This window comes from Pseudorasbora parva, chromosome 13, assembly GCF_024679245.1.
Source record: "Pseudorasbora parva isolate DD20220531a chromosome 13, ASM2467924v1, whole genome shotgun sequence".
NCBI classification, from domain to species: domain Eukaryota; kingdom Metazoa; phylum Chordata; class Actinopteri; order Cypriniformes; family Gobionidae; genus Pseudorasbora; species Pseudorasbora parva.
This window is the reverse complement of record NC_090184.1, coordinates 40,685,105-40,697,444: the sequence shown is the minus strand read 5'-3', so window position 1 is coordinate 40,697,444 and position 12,340 is coordinate 40,685,105. Positions and strand designations below refer to the sequence as shown.

Sequence of the window (12,340 nt, the reverse complement as noted above, 5' to 3'; positions counted from 1 at the left end):
GGGAATAGGAGATGAGAATCTGATTGGTTTATTGCACGTTACACTCAAAACACACCAAAGGCGCATTAAGAGCTAATTCAACCCTTGTGGACCATGCATCTGGCGTGCCGACTGTTTTTTCCGTCATTAAACTAGCAAAAGTGAATTCGGGCCCTAAGTGTACCTGTGCCATGCGCTTCAGACCATGAGCTCAGATTGTTAATATAGTATATGCCAGAGGTCACTAATAACAGGTGTAGCATGATGACGTGGAGAACGAGCGTAGAATCATGAGAGTTGTCGTCTTCACCTCCACAGCCGATGGAAAGCAATCCAGGCTCATGCAGAAATCATTATCATGTATTAAAGTTGTATTAACGTCACTGAGGTATGAAGCAGGTCAGGTGCTGTTGCTCCTTTCATTTTGTTGCTTATGATTATTTTATGGTTAAAGTCAAGTCTAGTCTACCTCCTTCTTCCCTGAACTTGAACTTTGTTACAGCTACGTTTGATCACTTAAATTCACATACTCAAACATGTCACTTTATCTGACGAATTCAATATGTGGGGTGACGCAGCGCTGTTTTTCTTGGTTAAAGCAATCATACTAAAAATACATTTGAGTGTGTTGAAAGGTATGTTAGATAGTTACTCTGTGAGTGCGTTCACCCAGCGGCTGGTATGAGAGACGTGTTCCACACTGCAATAAGCCTAAGCTAGATCGATATTAGAATATCATATTAATAAAAGCTGGATGACCTGTGTTGCTTAATGGCATGGAATTAATTTTTTAAAAAGTATATGCTGGAAAAAAAACGCTGTATTACTGTTACCACAAATAAAGCTCTTTCTGATTATGCCATGATAGCCACTTGACAAAATAGTGTTGTCTCTGAGGCATGGTACAAACATGTTACTCACGGCAAATGATTCAAGCAATCAGACTAAGTGAGCGTATTGAGCTATATGACAGTGAGTTTTCTGCCAACAAATGCATCCAAAAAGTTTCTGACCTGTCTAATAAAATACATAATATAAAGCATATTTGGTGTTTACATGGTTTCTATGAAAACAAAATTGGAAATCGATGGTGAGGAGGATGACATTGACAGGCGATGCAATGACACGGACCGCTACAGTGGTTAAAATAGCTGATTGCTCTGGATTTAAACATTGTTGGAAACATCAAGTCAACTAAATATATAACACTGTTTTAGTGTTTTTTGGATATTTTAATATGTGCCTTTAACTATACTATATTATAAGAATAACTATTTTATTCCTTTCATTTTTTAATTGATTTATAAAAGACTTTATTATGATTTGATGATTAATTCCTGATTTATCCTCAACCGCAAAAGATACAGTTTGGGTCCTTCAGAGTCAGCAACAGTAATAGTGCTGCTTGCCTTAGCAAAATAAGGCAATTTCACCATACTGTAGTGTAGGAGATATAACAGAGACAACAGTGTAATATACTTGAATGCAATATTTGCTTCCACAAACAGCATCTGAAATGTTTGGCACTGTACAAGTGCCGATTCACGGGATGTAAATGTAAGGAGGCTCTGAGTGCTTTCCTCATACTAGTAGTAACATTTTTGGGCTGTTGAACTGCAGATGAACCTGTGAGTGCATGTCTGCACTACCAGGCCTGAGTTTCCCTCCCTCTTGAATGCTGAAGGACACTTAGTGGGAGTGCAAAATTTCCTTGTGCCATGCATCTGCCTCCACACTGCTTTCCATCTGCTAAATACATACAAAAATTACAGTATGTGCATACAAAGATGAAATCTAGGAAAGTGTAGCACACTAACACAACTCTGTTTGCTTTGCAACATCATCTGTATTGTATAAGCGCTGTATAAATACGGGTTAACTGACTTGACTAACATCCTCATTTCCCATACACATATTAAATTACATTAAAGAAACAGAGGCATGGCAAAGCATTCACTGAAACATGATTGGCTTATACTAGCTGTGGAGATTAATCAGTTGTTAACCGATTTAACCAAACTGGGTAACACTTTAGAATAATGATCATTAGTTAACATTAGTTAATGTATTAACTAACATGATCTAACCATGAGCACAGCAGTACATTTGTTACTGTATTTGTTCATCTTAGTTTGAACATTAAAGGGATACTTCACCATTTTTTCATATTAAACGATGTTATTCTCTTAACTAAGACGAGTTGATACATACCTCTCTCGTCTGAGTGCGTGCACTTAATCTCTCTGACGCGTGGTGATGATCTGATAGCATTTAGCTTAGCCCACTAAGCCCAGTTCACTCACTTTGGTACCAAACAGAGATCAAGTTAGAAGCGACCAAACACCTCCACGTTTTCCTTATTTAAATACAGTTACACGAATGGTTGAACGATCAAGTATGGTGACATAAAATAAAACGTGCCGCTTTTCTAAGCGGATTAAAAAGGAGAACTATAATGTATGGCGGAATAGCACATCTGGGAGTACTTCGACTCGGCGCAGTAAAAAGTCCCGGCTGAAAAATCCTCCCTCACATCTCCTCCTCTCTCTCTCATTATTTCTGTCAATAGGGGTTGGATGTTTCAGCCGGGACTTTTTAACTGTGCAGATTTTGAATAATACCCGACATTTATTGTTGATAAATTAAAAACAGCCTTGGTGAGCATATGAGATTTATATTATATATATATACACACACACACACAGTACAGGCCAAAAGTTTGGACATTACTATTTGTATTATTTTTGAAAGAAGAAGATTCTGAATTTCAGGATCATTACTCCAGTCTTCAGTGTCACATGATCCTTCAGAAATAATTCTAATATGACGATTTATTATGAGTGTTGAAAACAATTCTGCTGCCTAATATATTTGACAAATAAAAGGTTCAAAAGAACTGCATTTATTCAAAATAAAAACATATTTTCAAATAATATAAATCTCCTTTACTATTTTTTTATCAATTTAACACATCCTTGCTGAATAAAATTATTGATTATTTTAAAAAAATAAATAACTAGTGTATATTGTTGTTACAAAAGATTTCTATTTTTAAAACATTTGCTTCTTTTTTTCTTTTTTCTTACTTTTTATTCATCAAAGTATTATAAAAAGTATCACAGGTTATGAAAAAATATTAAGCAGCAGAACTGTTTGAAACTTTGAAAATGAATCATCATATCAGAATGATCTCTGAAGGATCATGTGACACTGAAGACTGGAGGAATGATCCTGAAAATTCAGCTTTGCATCACAGAAATAAATGATCATTTAAAGTATAATAAATTGAAAACCAATTATTTTAAATTGTAATAATATATCACTATATTAATTTTTTTCTGTATTTTAAATGCAGGCTTGATGAGCAGAAGAAAATTCTTTCATAAATATTACAAATAGTAATGTGTCCAAACTTTTGGTCTGTACTGTGTGTGTGTATGTGTGTGTGTGTGTGTGTGTGTGTGTGTGTGTGTGTGTGTGTGTGTGTGTGTGTGTGTGTGTGTGTGTGTGTGTGTGTGTGTGTGTGTGTGTGTGTATATATATATACACACACACACACACACACATTTCTGCTTAAATCTCATAGCAGATGCATTTAACAATACAAAAAATACAGGTTAAAAGAATGTTATTTTTCAATGCCACACTATCTACAGCGAGCTGACACTCAGCCCAAGGGAGAATGGCTCAGGCCTTGTTCAGGCATGCACATTGTTCAGTTCAAATAAAGACTCGTAGATAAACCGAAAAGCTTGAGGCTACGTTTCATAACATGCTTTCACTAGTGCACTGCAGATCTCAAGCACACTCAACTGATAAATTTTCCTGCATCTTTTTCACGGCAAAGAAATATGAAGCAACTTCTTTCGGTTTAATCTACGGTTAAGTTTGTATAGAACAATTTTTTTGCGACCTGACATTCTTTGCACAGTGGAAAAAAAGAAACCGCGGCACCATATCTGATAACTTCCACAACTCATAAAATCAGCATATAAACTTCAGACCGGTTTGCTCAGACTAATCATTTATAATACAGGTGCAACTTCCTGTCCACACCCAGACAAATCTAGACCTCAGAGGAGTGTCAAACACAAAGGAGAATTTCACCACCCCAGGCTACATTCAGTATGACGAAAATATCATTTAATTCATATTAAGAATTTTTATCACTTAAAAAAGCTGCCACATTCTAGGCAAAACAGACAATGCTTCAGTTCACACACTAGGCACCATTTGAGCGTGTGATTTGTTGTTTGGGCCAAATGGGCCATAGAGGTGTCACAGTGTTGAGGCCTGGTGCATGCTGGGATGTGGGCTGTGCTAACAGGCTCCATTCTGACCGGGCTTTGTGTTGGGTCGTCTATGACATCACTGGCAAGCAAGTCACAGACTAGCACACTGCCATTTGTCATTTTGCCATAAGCCCTCATTTTTATGTTCTTTTCTCAAGTGCCACGATGAACAGAGCTATTTCAGAGAGCAGATGTGTGATGGCTCTTTACAAGGGCAGTGAAAATAATGCCTTGTGGTTACAGTGACATGCAAAAAAAGTGCCAAAGTCATGGTGTAAAAACAGCTATGAGTGTGATTAGATTTCAGAAGCTACAAAAATACTGGTTACATATCATTTCGATGGTCAACTTTAGACATTTTACTAACTAGAACTAACTTCATATCAGCTAACTATCATTAGAGTATTAGTAGAATGTTAAGTTAGGCTATGGGTAAGTAGAATAAATTGTAGTGGCAAAGTTATTTATGGTCAGTAGTATGTTTATTGGAGGAGCAGATATTGGAATATTAACAGATATTAAGCAGACAGTACTAATATTCTAATGACTGCTAATTGACAAAAATGTACTGCTGATTAAAATGCTACATGGGATTACAGTTTTGGATGGTGGTGTTGGTAACACAAAGCACAGGACAATGGTGACACCTGAATAAAAATATGATTCTGAAGATGAAAATACAGAACAATTTTGGCTGAACTATACACAATACAGACTGTCACTATCTATGGTACATACTGTTGAATTTTTTATTGCGATATATTGCGATACGATATATTGTTATACCACTAGTTTAAACCATTCTGTGAAATTATTTGTTTAAAAAAAAGTCTATTATTTTTATTTAATTTTTAAGAGTGCAAATTGTTTCATAGTAAATACTACACCAAATACTACATATATCAAACAGATCCTCCCGATTTTTAAAATAGCCAATAGCGTTTAGTTTATATCACAGCTCACCCAGAGCCATTGATCTGAGTAAAGCTGTAGTTTCCTCCCAAACTCTAACCGTTTCTCCTCCTGATCTCCTCCATATTGCTTTAAAATACAGCATTCTGTGCAGAACGCGAGACCAGACTTCATTCGGCCCAATGAATCGTTCCCTATCCCCTATATAGTGCCCTATGTGCCATAGTACCATGTAGAAAATAACAAATGTGTGAATAAATGGCCAATTTTAGCAGCATCTTCAGCTTCTATTTATAGAGTAGGGGGCGGGGCTTCAGTTTCTACAGAGCTTTTGATTGGACAGAAAATCTCATGAGAAGCTGCAGTGCAGAGTGATGTCATTAAAATCTTTGATCCTTATTGGTGGAAGTGAGAGACTGTATGTTTTGAATGCTCTTAATCTTTTAAACGAGAATTGTGTCATTGTTTTGGAGCACACTAGCTTATAGATAACAGTAAGGATAACATATTCACACTAAAAACCATAAAACTTCATGGGGTCAAAGTCCGTGGGCAGGAAACCGGTCCAAGCATGAACCAGATTGCTTGATGTCTGACCAACAGATTACATATCCCTTAAGAACGTTCCACCACAACAATCGCTCCTGTGTGAGTTAAACTGGCCAGCTGACCGCTCTTGGCATAAACACTAAATACAGTATTGCATCAGAGAAACAGAATAATACATGAGCAACCACCAGGGTCAGAAATGAACCAGCACTCAGGGGGAAATAAAGCCAACAAAGTGGTCCAAATATTAAAATTTGCTCTAAATCTGTAATATATTCCAGACCTGTATAGTTAAGAGTTTAATGTGGGTGTAGTGCCTCTGCAGAAAAAAAATGTCAAAAATATATTGGCCCTACACTTTTGAACAGTAGTATAAAAAATAAACAAAATGTAATCCTGAAAATCATATATTCAGGCCAGTATGTCGAAACACTACACAATCCGATTCAAACCATTATCAAACTTATATTTCTTATACACTGACTGTTCTAATAAAAAAAATAAAAAAAAATAATATATATATATGATACAGCTGCAAATAAGTATTTGAACACATGTCTATCAGCTAGAATTCTGACCCTCAAAGACCTGTTAGTCTGCCTTTAAAATGTCCACCTCCACTCCATTTATTATCCTAAATTAGATGCACCTGTTTGAGGTCGTTAGCTGCATAAAGACACCTGTCCACCCCATACAGTCAGTAAGAATCCAACTACTAACATAGCCAAGACCAAAGAGCTGTCCAAAGACACTAGAGACAAAATTGTACACCTCCACAAGGCTGGAAACGGCTACGGGGAAATTGCCAAGCAGCTTGGTGAAAAAGGTCCACTGTTGGAGCAATTATTAGAAAATGGAAGAAGCTAAACATGACTGTCAATCTCCCTCGGACTGGGGCTCCATGCAAGACCTCACATCGTGGGGTCTCAATGATCCTAAGAAAGGTGAGAAATCAGCCCAGAACTACACAGGAGGAGCTGAAAAGAGCTGGGAGTTTCCCAAGGTTACTATTGGTAATACACTAAGACGTCATGGTTTGAAATCATGCATGACACGGAAGGTTCCCCTGCTTAAACCAGCACATGTCCAAGCCCGTCTTAAGTTTGCCAATGACCATTTGGATGATCCAGAGGAGTCATGGGAGAAAGTCATGTAGTCAGTTGAGACCAAAATAGAACATTTTGGTCATAATTCCACTAAACGTGTTTGGAGGAAGAAGAATGATGAGTACCATCCCAAGAACACCATCCCTACTGTGAAGCATGGGGGTGGTAGCATCATGCTTTGGTGGTGTTATTCTGCACATGGGACAGGGCAACTGCACTGTATTAAGAAGAGGATGACCGGGGCCATGTATTGCGAGATTTTGGGGAACAACCTCCTCCCCCCAGTTAGAGCATGGGTGGGAAGATGATGGTTAATCATAGAAGATGGGTCGAGGCTTCCAACATGACAATGACCCAAGGAACCAGAGGAGCCAGAAACCTGACTGATCTAGAGAAGATCTGTGTGGAGGAGTGGGCTAAAATCCCTCCTGCAGTGTGTGCAAACCTGGTGAAAAACTACAGGAAACGTTTGACCTCTGTAATTGCAAACAAATGCTACTGTACCAAATATTAGCAATGATTTTCTCAAGTGTTCAAATACTTATTTGCAGCTGTATCATACAAATAAATAGTTTTAAAAAAAAATCATACATTGTGATTTCTGGATTTATTCATTTTTTAGATTATGTCTCTTACTGTGGACATGCACCTACAATGACATTTTCAGACCCCTCCATGATTTCTAAGTGGGAGAACTTACAAAATAGCAGGGTGTTCAAATAATTATTTTCCTCACTATATATACTGGTATATATACACACAGTGCCCTCCACAATTATTGGCACCCCTGTGTAAGATGTGGTCGTGAACTTCTAAAAATTCTCCTTTTTTTAAACAACATAAAACCTAAATGCAAAAAAAGAGAAAAATCCAACCTTTCATTTAAGTACATTACTTTACTGGTAAAAAAAAAATTAAAATAATAATCATATATTTAGAAGAAGAAAAAAAAACTTGAGAGCATGTGTCCCATAATTCTTGGCACCCCTAACAATTCCTCTGAAAATTTTAATTAATTTTTTCCTAAATATATTTTCTGTAGTTGCTAAAGTTGTTCAGGGTATATAAACTTTTAATTAGTAATTCATGACTTCCTGCTTCCCTGGGGAATAAATATGACGTGACACAGAGGCCTAATTCTCTTACCCATTTGTCAACATGGCAAAGACAAGAGAACACACCATTCGAGTAAGGTAGATGTGTGTCGACCTTCATAAGTCATGCCATGGCTACAAGAAAATAGCCACTCGCCTTGTCCGTATCTACAGTCAGAGGAATCATTAAGAAGTTTAAAACAACTGGAACAGTGATAAACAAGGCTGGAAGAGGTCCCAAGTTTATCTTGCCACAACGCACAGTGAGGAGGATGGTAAGAGAAGTAAAAAAATAAAAAATATCCTCACTGTCACAGAATTGCCTCAACGAGTGCCATCTCGGGTTCATAAAGTCTCCAAAACAACCATCAGACACTCTCTACATGCCAACAAGCTGTTTGGGAGGCGTGTAAGGAAAAAGCCTTTTCTCACTAACACACACAAACGTAAACGTCTGGAGTTTGATAAGCGGTACTGGGACTTCAACTGGGATTGTGTGCTTTGGTCAGATGAGACTAAGATTGAGCTTTTTGGCAACAAACACTTTAAGTGGGTCTGCCGTAAAACAAAAGATTAATATGCCGAAAAGCACCTTATGCCCACCTTGAATTATGGTGGAGGATCTGTGATGCTGTGGGCCTGTTTCTCTTCCAAAGGCCCTGGGAACCTTGTAGGGTGCATGGCATTATGAACGCTTTGAGCTAGCAGGACATTTTAAATAAAGACCTGATGGCCTCTGCCAGAAAGCTGAAGATGGGTCGTCATCAGCTGGATAATGATCCAAAACGTGGCAAAATCTGCACAAAAATGGTTCAGCAGTCACAAACTCAAGGCCCTCCCATGGCCATCTCAGTCCCCAGACCTCAACCCATCGAAAACCTGCGGAGCGAGCTAAAGAGGAGAGTGCATAAGAGAGGACCCATGACACTAAATTCTAGAAAGAAGAATAGTCAAAGATCTCTCTCTCTCTGTGTTCTCCAATTTTGTGAAATGTTATAGGAGGAGATTAAGTGTGTGTGTGTGGGGGGGGGGGGGTACATCAGTACATCATTACTAAATAATGTACTGAAATGAAAGGTTGGATTTTTCTCTTTTTTTGCATTTGGGTTCTATGTTTAAAAAGTATATGACCACATCTTAAACAGGGGTGCCAATAATTGTGGAGGGCACTGTATATATATATATATATATATATATATATTATTATTGGAGAGCGAGCGAGCTTAAATCCCCCGCCTCTAGCTGGTGCATTAAACATTAAATATTAAATTTACTCTCTCTGTAAACATGGTAGCTATCAGATGTGTTCTTAATGACTGTGTCAGGCAAGTGTTGTTGGATGTGTAGATAATATAAAGTGTTTTTTTTTTTGTGGAAAGCACAAACCATGAAGTAAACAGAGAGGCTTTTCTGCATTTGAAGTTGATTTAATTTCATAGGTAAGATCTATTATTAATTACTATACTAATTACTGTACTATACTAAATACTATTATACTAATTGTCCTGAGATTTTAAGTCATTTCAAATAAAGCATGTGACGTATATTGTATGATTGGGAAAAATAAACGCAACTCCATGAAGATGCAGTTGAAAAATCAATTCCATGGAGCAAATGTTGCCCCTGAACGAAAAAAGTATGTGCAAATTGCAAGTGCACAAAATTAAACTGCACAAGTTCCAGATTTGAGTATAGCATGTTAACTGACCACAAATGTATGCAAATGTCCTTTATTGTTGTTTGTTGCGTGATAAGGGCATTTGCAAAACAATCCAGCAACTCTATATGTCATTGAGCAATGTGAGATCAAGAGTTCCTTCTGGTTGGTTTTATGGGTGTGTTAACCTGAGCTCATGTGCACAGATTAATGTGGCTGGAAGGGAAATGCTGTTTATGACTGATCACTGTAACTGTGGCCGCTCTGTTGCTGTATTTATTGTAATTGTATTGTCATGTCAAACCTCCAGGAACAACATTCACTGTACATAAACAATGAATGAAACAAACTTCACTAAAATTAACATGTTGTTTGTGACCCAATGAGACATCCATCCAATCTTCTGTAACAAAATGTAAACAACTCTACGCCCTTTTGCTATATTATACCATCTGAGTAGCTTGTGTGTAAATTACTTGACAACTTTTCACACAGGTATCAGAAGCGCGTGTGTGTTCAGGTAAAGGTGCGGCTGAACGGTCCTCAAACTCCAAAGCAAGTTTCCAGAGTGAAACATTGATTAAAACCCAACAAAAGCGCGTTGAAAGTCACTCACCCACTCCGTATTTCTCTCTTTTAGTGGGAATCCAGAGCGTCATGGCAGGAAAACTTGAGAGAAGTTAAATAAATCATATGAACAATAATAGTGTTGTGTAGTTGCAGGGCTGCAGTGGTCCGCTCATCACAGTTCCGGTGTTACGCAAAGAACCGCTCGCTGCGCGCGTGTGTGACGCGCCCTCGGGCTTGCGCGCACTCACTCTCTCACACATGCAGAGACAGAATTATTTCAAATCTAAAAGTTTATTTATTGATTAATATAAAAAAAACATTAAACATAAACACTGCTAATGATACTAAATGCTAAAAAAAAATAGAATAAATAAAAAACTAAAAGTCGTAAGAACATAACGTCAGTGTCTTAGTTGTGGTTACGGGTAAGGATAAGGCACGACTTAGTTGTGATGGTAAGGGACACATAGGAGTTTTATTCTTACTTTGTCTAAAGTTTGTAGTATGTGTTTATTGTCTATGCTGTCGTTTTATTGTCTGTAACATTCAGCTGTGACATGGTTTCCCAGGAAACTACTTTTCTTGGCCCTGTAATGAGCGAATGAAACAATGAACAATAAAACTGACATTGACTTTGAGTAGTAAATAGTTATTCTTGGGAATAGAGATTTTGAGGAAGTCTCACATTTCCCCCATGCACACACACGAGTATTTCATAAGGTGTCACGTCATTTTACATTTAGTCCATGGCTTTAATCATTTTTGGAAAAATTTCAAGGACGTTGAACTGAGGCAGGCTGAGATGAGATGGGAAGGAATGTTTGGAATCTCCTATTGTTACAGCAACTGCTTTGTGTGTGTGTGTGTGTGTGTGTGTGTGTGTGTGTGTGTGTGTGTGTGTGTGTGTGTGTGTGTGTGTGTGTGTGTGTGTGTGTGTGTGTGTGTGTGTGTGTGTGTGTGTGTCGCAGCAGGTTTTGTAGTTTTTATCTGGAGGACAGGAGAGAAACAGCAGTCACAGACAGTATAAGTAGTGCAGTAATAGAATGAAGGGCCGACTTCCCCATCCCCCTGAATCTGCAGGACCACAGCTGTTTAAGAGTGGATTGAACTAACTACTCCTCTCGTATGATTGCCTCTTCTGTGTCCCTAGTTTATTTGGACAAAACTAATTCCATGATCCTTCTGCAAACACAGACCTTCTGTTGCTAGCTAAATGTGTCGAGAGAACATTCTGTCATTCTGGCTTATTGTTCTCCCTTCATTTTTATTCAAATGCAAGGTTTGTATGATTCAGCAAATGTTATTGTTATGTAAATGTTAATATTGGTGTTTTTGCACTTAACATTTGGCTCTTCGTTAAATCTTCTTAGAGTTTAAAACGAGATTTAAAACATGCTCTGAATATTTAAGTTTGACTCCAGTGTTCTTTATATGTGAAAACATTAGTGGCGTTCAGAAGTAAACAGGAGAACTGAAATGCGGAATGCCCAGTGCAGAATGTCAAATTCGTCATCTTCTTAAAGGCCCTTCCATGGGACAAAGCTTTTTGGGTTTTTTTTTTTTTTTTTTGGCTAGAGACAGAGTGCCATCTAATGTTCGCTCTGAGTCACTACAATCATCTCAGTGCTTTATTTAAATCCTGCATTCTGTTTCTGAGGTAAATAGTAATAATTAAAACAGTCCAAAGCTTATTAATTAAACATTTTGTTATCAAGAACGCCATTTAATTTAATTGTTGGTAAAAGCTAGTATTTGTTTTAAATTTTTATATATATTTTTTTAAATATATATTTAATATATATATATTTGTGTGTGTGTGTGTGTGTGTGTGTGTGTGTGTGTGTGTGTGTGTGTGTGTGTGTGTGTGTGTGTGTGTGTGTGTGTGTGTGTGTGTGTGTGTGTGTGTGTGTGTGTGTGTGTGTGTGTGTGTGTGTGTGTGTGTGAATTTAACTATAATCATCGGATGTTCTACTGGACTTTAATTAATTATTTTATTTTTATGTTATTTTTTTATTTTATTTTTGGAATTTAATTATAATCTTTGGCTGTTCTACTGGGCTTTAATTTAATGTTATTTTATATTATTTATTTTATTGTGGAATTTATAATCATTGGATATTCTACTGAACTTTAAAACAATTTTTGTTTATTATTTATTTGTTTGTTTGTTTGTTTGTTTGT

At 37.3% G+C, this 12,340-nt stretch overlaps 1 protein-coding gene across 1 annotated transcript in view; it reads right to left on the bottom strand.

Moving 5' to 3' along the window:
• dock5 (dedicator of cytokinesis 5) overlaps positions 1–10,359 on the bottom strand; it is an 88,307-nt gene extending 77,948 nt beyond the window's left edge. The window contains exon 1 of the mRNA XM_067414430.1: positions 10,206–10,359. Within this exon, the coding sequence (XP_067270531.1) occupies positions 10,206–10,248 (43 nt within the window). The 5' untranslated portion in view covers positions 10,249–10,359. The remainder of the gene's footprint in view (positions 1–10,205) is intronic.
• Between the last annotated feature and the right edge of the window lie 1,981 nt (positions 10,360–12,340).